This window comes from Cyrtonyx montezumae, unplaced genomic scaffold, assembly GCF_038088225.1.
Source record: "Cyrtonyx montezumae isolate F1298 unplaced genomic scaffold, pur_monq_1.0 scaffold_23, whole genome shotgun sequence".
Lineage (NCBI taxonomy): Eukaryota > Metazoa > Chordata > Aves > Galliformes > Odontophoridae > Cyrtonyx > Cyrtonyx montezumae.
In genome coordinates, this window is record NW_027071970.1 from 11,383,990 (window position 1) to 11,399,321 (window position 15,332).

The 15,332-nt window shown below is 40.9% G+C and overlaps 1 protein-coding gene across 1 annotated transcript in view; it reads right to left on the reverse strand.

The window, feature by feature from the left end:
• The window catches only part of HECTD4 (HECT domain E3 ubiquitin protein ligase 4), a 60,649-nt gene that overhangs the window by 19,453 nt on the left and 25,864 nt on the right, over positions 1–15,332 (reverse strand). The window contains exons 21-45 of the mRNA XM_065739266.1: positions 14,961–15,159; positions 13,596–13,715; positions 12,428–12,532; positions 11,652–11,815; positions 11,073–11,306; positions 10,660–10,852; positions 10,391–10,495; positions 10,220–10,308; positions 9,596–9,771; positions 9,212–9,347; positions 8,927–9,068; positions 8,657–8,823; positions 7,938–8,084; positions 7,449–7,633; positions 6,705–6,858; positions 6,201–6,481; positions 5,711–5,900; positions 4,558–4,639; positions 3,726–3,928; positions 3,409–3,544; positions 2,549–2,731; positions 2,158–2,328; positions 1,597–1,766; positions 1,060–1,175; positions 72–175 (exon numbers count right to left, since the gene is read on the reverse strand). Coding sequence (XP_065595338.1) covers positions 72–175; positions 1,060–1,175; positions 1,597–1,766; positions 2,158–2,328; positions 2,549–2,731; positions 3,409–3,544; positions 3,726–3,928; positions 4,558–4,639; positions 5,711–5,900; positions 6,201–6,481; positions 6,705–6,858; positions 7,449–7,633; positions 7,938–8,084; positions 8,657–8,823; positions 8,927–9,068; positions 9,212–9,347; positions 9,596–9,771; positions 10,220–10,308; positions 10,391–10,495; positions 10,660–10,852; positions 11,073–11,306; positions 11,652–11,815; positions 12,428–12,532; positions 13,596–13,715; positions 14,961–15,159 — 3,952 coding nt within the window. The remainder of the gene's footprint in view (positions 1–71; positions 176–1,059; positions 1,176–1,596; positions 1,767–2,157; positions 2,329–2,548; positions 2,732–3,408; positions 3,545–3,725; positions 3,929–4,557; positions 4,640–5,710; positions 5,901–6,200; positions 6,482–6,704; positions 6,859–7,448; positions 7,634–7,937; positions 8,085–8,656; positions 8,824–8,926; positions 9,069–9,211; positions 9,348–9,595; positions 9,772–10,219; positions 10,309–10,390; positions 10,496–10,659; positions 10,853–11,072; positions 11,307–11,651; positions 11,816–12,427; positions 12,533–13,595; positions 13,716–14,960; positions 15,160–15,332) is intronic.

The following is a 15,332-nucleotide window of genomic DNA, read 5'->3' on the forward strand; positions in this document are numbered from 1 at the left end:
TGCAGCACCACAGGCACAGCAGCTCCCGTGCTCCGTGGCCTGCTCCTCTGTGAGGGGCAGACTGTGCTCACCTGCCTTCTGTCTGCCTGGAGTGGAGGAGGTGGGGGTCGAGCACAGTCACGATACAACATCCTCAACCTTTCACACTGCATTTCTACAACAGTGAGCCTCTCTCCTGTAACAAGAAACCAGAACGAGGCATGAGGCTCCAAGCAAATCTGGTTACTCTGAACCCAACAATTCCACTTTTGTAACTGTAATAGAAACATATGCCGTTAACATTTTAAGATACATAATCAAGTAGTGTCTCTCCTAATTAACAAAGGCAATAAGGATGGAATCCAGTTTATACAAGCAATAGTTTTCCTCACTTTTAATTTGTTTGGTTAGCAAAGACACTATTACATTACATAAGACAGTTCATTTACTGAGCAAACTTACGGCCCAAACAAAGCAGGAAGTCAAATGATTTACACTTACTGACAAATAATCAGTATACTCCCTTTCACACCAGGGATCACCTGCTTGGCTCCTACCCTAACATCCTCTGCCATTTCTCTTCCACTGAGGGACCCTGACACATTCCTAAACTTGTCCTTGAACGAGGACATCTGCGGGGCTCACTGCTTACCCTCAAACAAGAGGGAAGGAAATCAAGAGCTAAACAAGGAACATAGATGATCACTGTAAAAAGCAGCAAGGAGACCAAAAATAGAATACACACAATGACAACATCAAAGAATACAGAGTATCTTACAATGGAAGCTAGAGCAGTGAAGTCCTCCCATGCATTAGAGAGCTAAGTCCAACCACTTGTGTCTCCTGTGCCACAACGTAATCACACTCAGCCTAAAGCTTTATGCCTAATGTTTAAGTGAGTTAAGTCTGATTATTAGCTCTTACTTCTACATCTTGTCATAGTTTGTAGAGCTGTTGTACAGTACTGCAGTAGCATGCATGAACTAAGCAGCTAGAGGACAAAGTACTGAAATGATTTCAAAAGCTGTAAAGTCCCTGAACTGAACATAACAAAGCTGCAAGGATGTGCTGTATACCTACCAGGGCTGCACTCCTGTGCTACCAAATTAAGAACTTCTACAGCAGCTGGGCACTGTTGAATGAATTCTTCACAGAATGAACTGTCTTCTAACAGCTGAGCCATCACCAGGCATGCTCTTAATGGAAAAACAACATGTTTCATGTATTACAGAAGCGTGCACTGAATTCATAGTATGTGTATCTCTATTTAACTCAGGACTATTTTTAGAAGACAGAATGTTTACTGTATTTCTTTGTCTGCCTGTTTAGCTATCCATTGATACTTTCAGTGACAACTTCCCTTCCTTCCCTGTGTCCACCTGAACGAAGGGATTTGCTCAGTGCATTGCCAGTATTACAAGGGGCACTTCATTTCTGGTACTCTTAACAACATCCAGGCTCTACATGTAATCAAGGAAGTGAACATGAAATTCTGTCATCCCTTGCTGCCATGTCAATACCAGCAGAAGAAGAAACAAGAAGCCACGCAATTCATTTGAACTCATTTTTGTTTGGCATCACAACAGACAGGAGTACAGCACAAGAACAACAGCTCACCTGGTTCTTATTTCAGCAAGGAGCCGGACCACTGCCATTACTGGAGTTGAGCCATCTCCTGTTGCAGGAAGTGAGGTGTGAATAGATAGACTTCCCTCCTGAGGAAGCAACATGGACTGGACTGCCTGTACTACCTTCTCAGTAATGGACAGTTTATGAAGAGGCAATGCCTGATGGTGGGGGGGGCACGGTAAAAAGTTAAATTCAAGTAGTTAGTTTCTAGGAAACGAGGGCGTTTTATTACCTGGAGTTAATTCTCATTTTGTACTATTACAAAACCAGCACCAAACCCCAGCAGAGAAGGAAAAGAAACCCCACCACAGTATGCAAAGGAACATCTTTAAGCACCAAGAGATGAACATTCACGTTACTTCAATGAGAACTTAAATACAGATATCATGTTTAAAATGAGGCAAACTTCACAAAACAGCTTTAATCAAAGATGAAACACTTTTTACACGCTTCCCATCAACTGCCAGCATTCTGAAGAATTTTTCTGTGGAAAAAAAAAACCCCACAACTGATATTACAGTTAATACTGGATTCTTAAAACTACCGTACCTCAGATCTTGGAACACAGAGCCTAGATAATGGAATAGTTAAAGTGTCTGATGCTTGTGAGGTCTTTCTACTGTCTATAGTGGTAGGTGGAAATTTGACCGTTGCTATACCTTCTTGCTCATTAATAGATGCCACAACTCCAATGCTTCCTGCTATTCCTTTACCTAAAACCTACAATCAAAGAAGGTTTGCATAAATTTAAGGTTTCACAAACACGGAACACGGCGTGCTTAACACCTCGCAGGCTCAACACACAGCTGCAGCCTCCACAAGTGTTACTGAAACTGCTTCACACTTGCAGGCAATCTGCAGCTATGCCAAAGCAGGTAAAACACGGCCAAAAGCATCGACTGTCATTTGAAGGTACAAGATGTGAAAGGCAGCAGATTACCTGAACTTCAGAACCTATTTTAATTGTCTCCTTAAAGCCACCTAGAGCACAAAGAGCAGCCACTGCCTGTCGAGCAATTCTTTGAAGTTTAGCAAGCTTCCTTCCACTGCTACTTCCATTCTCCAAAATACTCTCTGCATATTTCCCAAGTTGTGGAATGTACATCAGAGCCCGAGACAGAACCTGAAGACAGAAGCAGAAATACCAGATAATGACTTCAAAGCACAATTCAAACAGAACCCAACACCCCAAGCCTCCAGCCCACACAGTCTCAGATGAATTATTTTTGTTCTCAAAGCGAATTATGTAACTCAAAATATTCCAAGTCCTCTGAAGTGCGAATACCATCAAAGCCAGCTTTATTCCCTAATAACTTTTAGAATCAGAAATATGCATACAGATTCAGCAAAAGTCTTTGCTTGAGGATTTAGCCTGAGTAACAGATTAGGTGTTACTGCTTTTAGAGGAACATAAAAGCAATGTGCTGTATGCTTTCTAGCCAACACCTCAGACCTTCAGAGGTCACGGCCAAAAGGGCTGAACTACAAAGGTGCAGTAACTACCCAGCAAAAGCAAGGTAACTAAGTCTATGCAAGCACCTTAACTACTGAAGTTACAGTTGCTGACAGGCAACAATACATTCTTCATCATTAGATAATTTGCTACTACTTATATGACATCTTAGGTGGGATAGATACAGAGGACAAGGAGCTGTGGCCACACAGTCACACATCCTTGTTCAAAACATTACAAACAGTAAATTGGAAAGGAGTAGCTCAGGAAATCAGAATATATTCAGTAATCAAGAGAACTTAATTATGTTTCATTACAATTTGATGACTGATGTTCCGTTTGCTTACTTTTTCAGCAGTTGTTGTCCATATCTGAGCTGCATTTGATTCTGGTGCCATCAACAAGCTGTGTAGCAAAGCAATCACCTCTGCTGCCATGCTGTTTGCAACGTGACCGCTGATGAATGGTCTTACAGGGTCAGTCCTACACACAGCAAAGGAAACAACGTGCAAAACAAGAGAAGGAAAGAACCTTCAGCTGTCAGAACAACATACAGAACAAAACTGGGAAGTTTATGTATCTCCAAGCTGTTTTCTAGAGCACTACAAACAGCAGTATACAAAAAAGTAGAACGTCTACTAAGTATAGAATCGAAGTGACCTACCTGGCAAGCTCAGAATTTCTCTCCCTGCAAATAGAAGTCTGTGCAGTCTTCTTTTTGTCCCCAGTGGACATCCCACTAGTCGCTTCTGGATTGGCAGTTTCTATGGGTGGCCCCACACTGACTATCAGACCAGACTGAGCCCACTTCGTCGCCTTGCGAAGAGCTGCAGCAGCTTCTTCTGTAACAACCTCACAGCAGCCACTCTGAAATACAGTTGTGAGAAACACTGAAGTTAGTGCCACTCAGTTACACTATACTGGCATTCATCTTTCTTCCCTCTGCATAAGTACTGCAACCACAGCAGAATGTCCTTCTGTATGCATATTATCAGCCACAACTATTGTTTTAATTGACCTACATAGTTTAGAGACCAGTGTGCACTGAGTGCTTTTAGAAAGCTAAGGCTAGAATTAACAGCACATTTCTCGTTTCTGATCAAAAAAGCTTTAAAGAGCAAATAAAAAATAACAAGATCTCTTGAATATTTCTGTACAAGCATTCAAGAGCATGTCTGAAAACAGATAGGAAAACTGAGTTTCAATACGTGACTTAAAATTCATACCAAGAACGTGCACTTAATGCCTATGGAAAATGAATATTACAGGATCTAAACGACCTACGACAGATGGAGAAAGTATCAGCTGAATCTTTTTTTTCCAACATTAGCACTATTTACATCACCAACTACACACTGCTAACATGGCATGCACAGCTCTGCTTCTAGCGTGCTTTGCAAAATAAAAGAAAGCCGTTAAACAAGTGACAGGGGACTCGATATCAGTCAAAACAAACAACTCTGGTCACCAGTTGCATAACTCTCTCCTTTTCTTACTTTAGTCATGTCACGATCCATTTTCACCACCTTCTCCATGTTGGCTCCAGTTCCCAGTCGGAACGGGCGACCTTCTGAGCTGCTATAAGAGTGAAGATAAAGCACATCAGCTTTACTTGCACTGGTGGAAAAAAGCATCTGAACTATAAAGACTAATTTAACATATGCTCATCTTTAAATGACTGCAGATCAACTTCCACAACCAAACTCTCAACAGTAACAGTAACTTGATAATTAAGGACGTACCCAAGTGTACTGTAATTCACAAAAGGAATTAAGTGCTGCTGAATGCAGCTGTTTGCTAACAATTCAGCCCTTCTCGCTCCAAGAGGAGCACAATGAAACTGTTTTTAATAAATGTCTGAGGGTTAATATACATCTGAGGGTGCTGAGTTAACCTTCCACCTAAGAGCACTTAACACCGCACTTTTTAGCATCATTTTAAGGCATGGATTCAAAACTGCCTCAGAGTGGGAGGAGACGTGACAAACTGCAAAATGCAGGAGGTGATAAGGTTGACTGCTTAACATTCAGAGATCTCACATCTAGGCAGATATGACTGCATACTAAGAACACTGATGAAGCTACAACAGCAAGTCATTAGCCATTCTACTAAAAACACAACTGTAAAGCCATTTTGTTTCAACAGTTCTGTAAATCCTACGTGGTCCGTAATAGCAGTTATGACAACACACATCCATGTTTTCTGATGCAATACTATTCAAGTAGATAATTTTTCATGTGCTTTTTTTCAGAAAGGGCAAAATGTTCATATGCTCCAAGCCAAAAAGAAAACGTCACACTCCATCACAGCTTCCTCCTTTTATATGTTCACAAACAAAAGCCTCTTTCAGCTTTGCTGCTCTAATTAATAATAAAAACAAAAGACAAGTTCAAGAAACACTTAGACCCCTTCTGCTACCACCTCACCAGAAATTCAGAACAGCAGTGTATATTTTTATCCACGTAGGGGTATGCTGAGCATCAGCCCTATGAACTATTTCTGCACTGTCTTACTGTTTGCCAGGAAATACAACGTACTGGGAAGACATTCTGCTTTCCCACTTCATACTATGTCTGCAATACATTTCTTCTACAACTGAAGCACTTAAAAATGGAACTGGTTAATTCCAAATGAACGCATGGAGATCACCTCAGTAATGGCTGAAGCACTTCGTGGGATGACTGGTCTTCCCGTTTATGGATGAAAATAGAAAGTTTGCCATCCACTGCCTCACTTTCCTCTCCAGGGTCTTTATCACCTTTTATAGAATTCTTAGGGCTGCTTTTGGCTAAAGCAGTATCTGGTTCAGAAGCAGTTGGAGAAAGAACCGTCTGGCATCCTTGAAGTGAAAAGGATTAAACAAATAAATAGGCAGATAGTACCAGTGTCATCAACAAACTTTCTTGGCCCTGAAGCTAATGCTGAAAACCTTGAGATGCACCTAAAATGTCACTGTGACACAGACCTTAGCCAAGACCAGTTGAAGAGGCAGGTGAGAGTGTGAAATACCATGATCGTTGAACATCAACATCATGTACCATTTCCTACTCAATGCTTCTGCCAACACAAAAGCTCTTTACAGAAATAGGACTTGCTTAGCAATTTCTCAAATTAGAATGACACCGAAAGATGGCGGTACCTGGTACTACATAATCTGCAAGCTTTGCTAAGAGCAGAGATGCAATCTTGGAGGCTGGGTCGCTGGGATCATCTTGTTCACCATTCAGAGAGGGTACAGAGTAACTCCAGGGAGGCAGTTCCACATTTCCGCAGTCTTCAACACTCATGAGAGGTAGTGCAGCACGACACAACTGAAGGATTATAAGAACCAACTTCGGAGAGGGACGCTGATCCAAGAGAAGTGACAGAAGTTTGGACACACAAGCTGGCTGGCTCAGGATTGCTTTACCTATGTGACTCCTGAAAGTTGGGGAAAAAAGGTAACTCTTAAAAAAAAAGGCTTGATTGTAATCTTGAAATAAAACAGAAGTTTGATTTAAAAGTTAAAAATCCATCTGAAAAGATTACAATGATTTGAAAGTTGTCTTACCTTCATTATGTCAAAGAAAGCAAACGAAAAAGAATACCCACCTGCTCTCATACCCAGAAGGAAAAAGATATACCACAAACAAAGGCCCAGTACCTTGACAGGTCATTAAGAAGACTGAGGACATCTTGAAGAGCATCATTTCCTGCTGCTTGATTACCACAACACTCTGTAGCTCGTGCAAGGTGATTGGTAAGGAGGCTGGAGACCTGACGAGCCAGGCCAGAGTGAACTGCTTCTGTTGAACCACCTTTAAAAGTGATGCAAGAACACACAGTTATAAATAACAAAAACAAATGCACAGAACTACAAGTTCCTTCCCCATACACTGAATACAGTAGCATATTTTTACAGCACATTTAGACATAAAATACTACAACTTGAAGTAAAAATAAACTCTAATACAACAAATACAAGATTTACATCCAAACAGGAGATAGCCATGTGTCCATAAACGTATGCATGCTGTGGGTGTGAATCCCAACACAGGAGAAATACACAACCACATACACACTCACGTACACACAGTTCTAACAATTCTCCTTATGGAAACGCTACACAATTTTTTCTGTGTCTGAAGCAGAAACAATTCCCCATAGAAATGAGATCACAATCAAAAGAACACTCAGACTACAGAAGGATTAACAAAAAAAACCGAAAACCAAAACCCCACCGAACACCAACAAGAAAACCAACTTCTTTTTGTATCAGTGTGTGTGTTCCAAGGAAACCAGATGCCATTAGGTCAGCAGTGAATGCTATTCTGAATCCACATTTACACCACCTCTCACACCTGCACAATAAAGCACACAACACAAGCACAGCTGGCTGTGTTCCTACCTTCCTCTTTCTCCCATTCAACACAGCGATTGGCCAGCACCTGAAAGGCAGCCCAAGCCATGGTGGCCACCTTCTGCTTCTTGGTCTGTTTTTCATTTGAACTGGATTCTGTCTGACTGCTCAAACTGCAGAGCCTGTCCATGAGCTGTACCAGGCCACTGCGCACCAAACACTTCTCCTCACTCCTGAATGAGGAGAGACATTCAGATTTTACCATAGAAGCTTTCCAGTTAAAAACAACAGATCAAACAGAACCAAGAATTTGCTGTTAACTTCACCATTAATTACTTTGCAGAAATGATGGTTTTATTTCCTCCCTCCCCCACCAGATAAAACCCTGTACTCTGAGAAAATGTAACAGAGCGTTTTCAGATATTCCTCCTTATAAAAACAAAAAAGCATATTTATACTACATAACATTTCCCTTAAGGTAAAAATCTAATAAGAACAAGTGTGGATCCTTCGCTTTCAGTATGAAATATTTCATACCTCGTGTAAGGAATAGTGCATAAGAGGCCAATGCTATTTGCACAAGCAATGGGGTAGCGAGCACACAGCGAGACCACGGATGTCATAGTCTCTCCAAAAGCTTCCTGGACTTGTTCCACCATCCCTCCACAGGTTAGCTCCTCGATTCTGTTGGTGGTGAGACATTTGAAATAATGGCTTTCTAAGTTAAATAAAACAAACTTCCAAGCATAGCCTTACAAAAACTACGGTATATTAAGAACTACTCAAGGAAGATTTAGAAGAAAGGTCACAATTCATTTAATATTTTGTTTTTTTTTTAATATGAGATATATGTAAACAAGATAGCATAGGAGTTTTACCTGAATTATGACTGGAGTTTGATTACAAACAAAATACCTGCAAAATGTTTACCAAATTTAGATGATGCAGAATTAGTATTGGGTACATCCACTATTTACATCTAACTACAGTGAACGCAGCATCAGTTCAGATAACGACACCATACCCCTCCAGACATCATCTCAGAATGAACTGAAAAAATAACAACCTACTGCCACTTAGGAAGTTTCTGCTGCTTCATCCCACAAAGTCCAGTGCAAGGGGGTGTTGTGAGCTTAAGACCTGCAAACCTGATCTCTCAACTTCAAGTCACTTCTCACCTCTTGCACGACGCAATGCGATCCGCTATTTTCTACAGAGACCAAACTAACAAATTATTTTCAGGGATACGAACAAACCTTGGTCCTCCCTGCAGTACCATGGTCACTGGGCCCACGAGGTGTGTCACCCCACCAACCCGAACAGCCGCTGTCAGCAGCTCCCTCATATGCACCAGGGCTTGCTTCCTCGTGTTCCCACGCCGCCACCTCGTCTGAGCAGCCAGCAGAAAGCTGCTGCTGGATACCTATGGCATTGCTCTTGTTAATGAGATGCAAGCAGACACCTCCCCTCAGCACAGGAGTTTGAATCTGGGAGTGTAACGACTCGGCAGATTTAAAATGGCATACCGCTTGGTCAGGGTTAGTTCCAATGAAAGCAAAGAGCTGCCCCAGTAAGACACTGTACGTAGGTTTATCTCTGCTATCCTCAATTGTCAGTGACTGCAGAAGAGTGAAAGAGCTACTTCTGTGGCTGGTAACGTGGCGCCGCCTGCGAGAACACAGCATTAACATGGAAACAGTGAGCTAACACCGCCTTAAAAGAACAAAGGGATGCTTGGAAAATTTATAATGTTTTTAACAACACAAGCCACATCTCTGTACAGCAGCTTAGATGAAGAAAGCCTTGCATACCTTTGACTTGACCGAGCAAACTCGATATCTTCATTACCAATCATTTCTAAGTCAGATGGTGCTGACATACTGCGAAGGAAGACGGGCTGGCGGACTGCATGAGATATCACTTTTGTCTCAGATGCAGACTTACAGGCTGCAATATTACATAATATGAAAGCACATCACTCCTGGTGTAGTAGGTCATTTACAAACTGCTTTTAAAAACCCCGATAGCAACAACGAAGAAAACGAAAGCTCAACTTAATTTACTGTAAAAGATCTTATTTAATCTGAAAAAGTAAAGAAGGTTTAGTTCTGAGAGAAAAGAAGAAAAGGAATAAATTATACCTTTGAGAGGAAGGGATTAAAAAAAAAGTACAGTGTTGGTAGTGAGATGTTTACCTGGAGTCTCTGCAGGGGTCCCAGATATACTTCTTGTGATACCAGGCTGTGCTGCAATTGTGACGTGCAGCAACAGCTCTGCTCTGTTCATCAAGCTTTTAACTAAAGCTTTTGTCTTTGCTAGGGGATGGTAAGTCTTCTGTATCAGTGAATTCACCTCCTGAAAGAACTTTTCCCTGAGATCATGACAGAAAACAGAAGTGAACTCAATTACATTGCAATGCCTTCTGAAATACTCCAAGAAAAGACATTCTAGAGAAGACAGTGTCATAGTATTTCTTTTTTCTGCTTTGTTGGCATAAGTAATAGCCACACAATTTGTTAGGTAAGTACTCACTGGTACTGATACTACTATTAATGTATTTAGGCAGGAAAATTAAAGTATGTACATCCCTGATGAGAAGTTCATTTGAATGTTTTTGCTTCTCCCAGTGGGTCTACAAGACTTATCAATGGATTTAGTGACTGCCCTGAAAACATCTAACATCGGTTGCTAGTAAGTGTCAGAGGGTATACTGAGATTAAGGCCAACTTCATCAAGCATTTTATGCACAAACGCAACTTCAACCCCGCATACTTCACAGCGCTCACAGAAAATGGTGCACTCAACATCCAGCTACTCACCTTAATGCCAGGACCACATTCTCAAGATCACTTCCATCAAAAGAAACTTCCTTCATCGAACACAGAAGTTCCAGTTCTTTCATCTTGCTCTAATCCAGGTGAAGGAGAAGGATGAGCAATACTGAGAGAGCAGCACGCGAAGCACGAGCACACAGCAGCCACACGGCTTACCTCATTGAAGTGATAATCATAGAAGAAGGGAATATTGTTCTCCAGCTTCCCATGCATGGCGTCATCTACCTCACTCTGCCATTTCTGCTCCAGCTCAGCCACACTCTAAAGAAAGAAATAACACATACTGCAGATGCCTATCTTAAGGAGTAGTAAGAACTCTTTATAGAGAAAAGTAAGTACTTTCTGTACTTTTAGGTTTCTACAATGCTCCTAATACACCTTTATTCTCAAACAAAAACTCTTATTTGTATAATTTTATTTAGTACCTGTAATTGTCTCTCCATGGCATTTAGCTTCTTAAAAGTCTCTCCCATAATTTTACAAAGTAAATCATATTCTTCAGCATGTTCTTCCTGATACTGGAAGTTTATCAGGGACTGGAGTGCATCAACCAAATTCAAATGTTTAATCACACATGAAACTACCATCTCCTCCATTACTTCAGGCTGAATCACCTCCCTAGGTGGTAGAGGTAAAGCCAAGCTGATTAAGCAAGAACAACCAACAAACTTGGACAACTCACATTTCCAACCTGCATTCCCAGACAGGTATCCTCAGAACATCAGATGCACATATGGCATCCTGCATCCCTACCACTGCTTATATATATTTGTTTTAATACTTAGATACTCTAACAAAAATCAAGTTAGAAAAATAGATTAAAGCAATGACTACTTACTTGATGCTGGGTCTAAATTGAGGCCGAGCACGACCAGAAATCTCCCTGAGTTTTATCATGATTCCTGGAGGCAGCCTAATCCTAGGCAGATCAAAATAGTGTCCAATGGGAGGCACTAGCACATCAGAAGGATAAGTGAATTCTCTGTCCTCATCTATAGTAAGAGGCAGTGGAGAAGGACTCGGAGTAAGGGCTGGAGATATTACCCCATTAGCTTCCACCTGCCACTGGCACCTGAAAACATAACCAAATGAAAAACAGGATGTGGGTTCTGCTTTTTCCCCCCTGCAACTTAAACATTCCCTCCTCATTCAGAAAGAGGCACTAGAGGACAACGTGTTACAAAGACTTATACATAGCTTTATTTTATAACACTAAGTGTGGCTTGTATCAAGCATGTCCCAGTTCTCCTCTCCTTACTCTAAATAAAACCTTTATTCTACAGACTATTTCCTCTGTTTTGAGCAGTGCAGAAGCATTGAACAAACTCTGCATGACAACTTAGGCACGGGACTTGAGCACAACTACAAAATCATCCTTCGGAAAATGCAATGTCAGATGAAGTTTTTGCTTGTTTACCTTTGTAATAGCTTAGATCTTAGAAGCTCTTGGCAGGTTTCTTCATCTTTGGTAATTTCTGGTCCATTGTATAAAATCCGAAGCATAGAACAAGCTAACACAGAAAGGCCAAGTGCCAGGTCAACCAGGAATGGCAAACCTCCTGACACATCCTCTGAAGACTCCTGCAGGAGGAACAGCAATACGTTGCACCAATCAACCTCAAGATCCTTCCCCAGCATATTTCAAAACAGTGCATCTTATGGAGAGATGCACTGAAAAAAATGCTTTAATGATTACAAGCAATCTAGAAGAATAACTCGAAACTATAAACAGAAAAGAAACAGCAAAGTTGGTTTTGGTTCAGTCAGTCCTTGGCCTGACTCTCATCACACTAGTCCTAGCTCCTCAGCAGCAGGATTCAAGTTCCCCCCACTCCACTCTCTTCATAGCCTGGCATCCTTATAACCATTTCTTTAGAGGAATTCTCATCTATAAGCAGCAACAGATGTCAATGCAACTTCACCCACGCCAGTGCCAACGACATGACAGATAAATTTGGCAATAGCTATCTTCATAAAACATTAAGCATGTGACATACCATGCCAAAGGGCACGCCTAGGTAAGGATCCTATACATTTAAATGTATCCTACATCCAAAGTCAGTAAACTACGACTGTTCTAAATTTAAACTTTAACAACTCCGTTTTTAAGTACATTTCTATTTGATCTAAACTATGTAACAGAAAATACATGTAAGCTGAACCTGTGCCACAGAATCTGTCACGTTTGAGTACCTGTGCTCGAACAGTGCAAGCAAAGCCCCACATAGCTTTGTCTGGAGTGTTGTGCTCACGACCACTCCTCATTTCAAAGGAGAAGGTGACTGTATCTCCTTCCACCTTAAAATTTTGAAGGGGAGGAGGAAGGAAAAAAAAAAGAACAAACACAAACAAGAGATATTTAAGAATTGAGGCAAACAAACAGGCTTTTCATAAAAGTGGCTTATTTTACGGATTAATGTTTTTCATGACCACTATTTAAGTATAACTTTTATCTCCAATTGTACACTCTGATTTTAAAAGATTCCCTTTGTGTAAGGGCATCTTTCAGTGGACAATTTGACTTCAATTTTGCTGCTGGCTAAGTACAGTAAAGCAACAAAGGAAAGTTGGAGAACCACAAGAAGAATGCATCAGGTCAGTTTGTGCTACACAGCCTTAATTTTCATCAAAATGCTTTTTTATTTGTCTGCAAAATTCATGCAGGGTGGGAAGACAGCCAAGCTCCTCAAGGAGAAGAATGTCAAGAGATGAGTAGAAGATTTCTGCTAAAAGAATATTATGAAAAAAATCAAGGTCTGAAAATTCACCCAAGTCCCATTATTATTATCGATTGCCTGAGATTGCCTTCCAGATCATTGCTTCTCATTCTTCTTTGGGCAATTATATTTTGTTATGTACATTTAAAAAAAAAAAGGATCTGATGTACTTTTAAAACCCAACACAAATGGTTGGAACACTGCTACGTTTGCCACTTGTGAAGGGTGGCCCAGAAACCTAAAAAATAAAGAAATCAGCAATCATCCCCTCAGACCCTGAGAAAACATGCACTGCCTCAGACTGGGCCAGAATTCATCCTAAGACAGACTTCTGAGAACAGCAGTGTCATTAGAGGCTGCAGGACTGGAATGCACCTCTAACAAACTCCAGCAAGAAGCAGTAAGTAAAACAGATGAGATCAAAGAGAAGCATCACACGCAACAGATGGACAAGTTTAAAGACATGCCCTTAGGAGACAGCGGCCCACTTCAGAAGAGCTCTGATCAGGGAAAATCATAACACTTAAAAGCTTGGACTTCGTTGCTATAAGAATCATAGAATCATAGAAGGGTTAAAATGGACTTGACATGGTTTCCAAAGTGGATTTTTCTATGTGAAATATTGTTGGATTGTAATACTGTACCTTTACTAAGTCCTTCGGCCAACCAGTTCCTAAGACACTACGGCTGCCATATCCCAGTGTATTGCCTCCATACTCAGCAACCTTCCTACTGTTTGTGTTAGGACCAGCATAGATCACCAACTTCAAAACATAAAATACACTGTTAGACTGTAAGAGAAAAACAAGAAAATCTAATAATAATAATAATACTTAGCACTTACACCGCGCTTCAGATTTTCAAAGCGCTTTATCTACATTAACAAATCCTCACAACAACCTCGTGAGGGGAGGTGGCAAGTATTATTATCCCCATTTTACAGATGGGGAAACTGAGGCAGAGAGGAAGTTCAGTGACTTGCCCCCAGGGTCACACTGCAAGTCAGCAGCACAACCAGGAGCAGAAGTCAGGAGAAATCCTAACTTCCAGTCCTCGTGCTCAGCCAACTCGAACATACTGCCTCTCTAAAAACAGAGGGGTTGATCCTGTTCCCACTGAAGTTGGCACTCCATCAGCCACTTTACTGGGAACATGAGCCACTTTACTGGGAACATGATGAGGCCCAAAGTTTTCTGGAGGAATTTAACCAGTCATGAGTGACACTGATGAGAGTCAGTATTGCAGGACTTGCTCCGCAATGTTGAGGAGCACGTGGCTCCTCAACAATGAGAAAGCTGCACAAGTAGCTCTCTGATTATTTCAGAAAAAAAATAAAAATGAAAAGCAGTGCTATTACTTTCTTTACACTGGAGATACTTATATTAATTCATGTAAACAAGCCATTTATCACCAAGAAAAGTAACTATTCCAGTTCTGCCGAATTCAAATAACCTGCACTGATCTACAAAGTAGGCAGCTAGATCAGTTTTAAGAAATAAGGAAAACCAAACAACAGCAAAAATAAGGAAGGCACATGGAGAACCTGAGCCATCACAAAACGCATTTGGTTTGAATTTATGGAAGGAAAAAAAAAAACCCTGCACCTCTAGAGTACATACTTCAGTACTACAAGAGTAACTGAAATAAAATAGGAATCTTTCACCCTTCATCTCAATGCCTTTCCACGTTAGTGTTTTTACTTTTTAAAGTATTTGGCTAAATCTAGTCTTCTCTGTGCTAAGATGGAACTCAAGAACTCCTTTGAAAAGTTATTCACATTTGTGCAATATAAGAAATAATTTCCCAGTGTCCCCATACTTTAGGGCATAGAAGCAAGCAGACTGTGACGTTACAGCATGCATTAATACTCAGTCAATACAAATCTGCTTCACTACCCTGACCACTGGCACTAGGGCACCCAGAAAGCTGAGAGGCAGAAAAGATGGAAATGAGAAGTACTGCTGACAGAAATAGAGATGAGAAGAATTTCTGAGTTGGCATGGGCTTACCTTATCATAATCGTATTGTGAAGAACATCTGTTGTCAAATCTAAGGTACAAACATCGAGCTCCTGGTATGTGCACAGTTTCCTTAAATTTATAGTTATCCCTGACAGGATGAACTGTTTCTACAGTCTTCCCAGCAGCCCAAGGAGCAGGGATCTTCAAGCCTGTAAGAAAACCTGGCTCTTCCTTCTCCTCCAGCATTCTGAAATAACAGTGAAAAATTAGTCCTAAAATTGAACACAAAGGTTTGCACTATACACATTCAAACATCAGGTTACACAGTATTGGAAAACACCTCTCAGTACTGACACAGAGCACATGGAATTTAAATGGCATGAACTCTATATTAAAAACAACTATGCTCACTCTAACTCC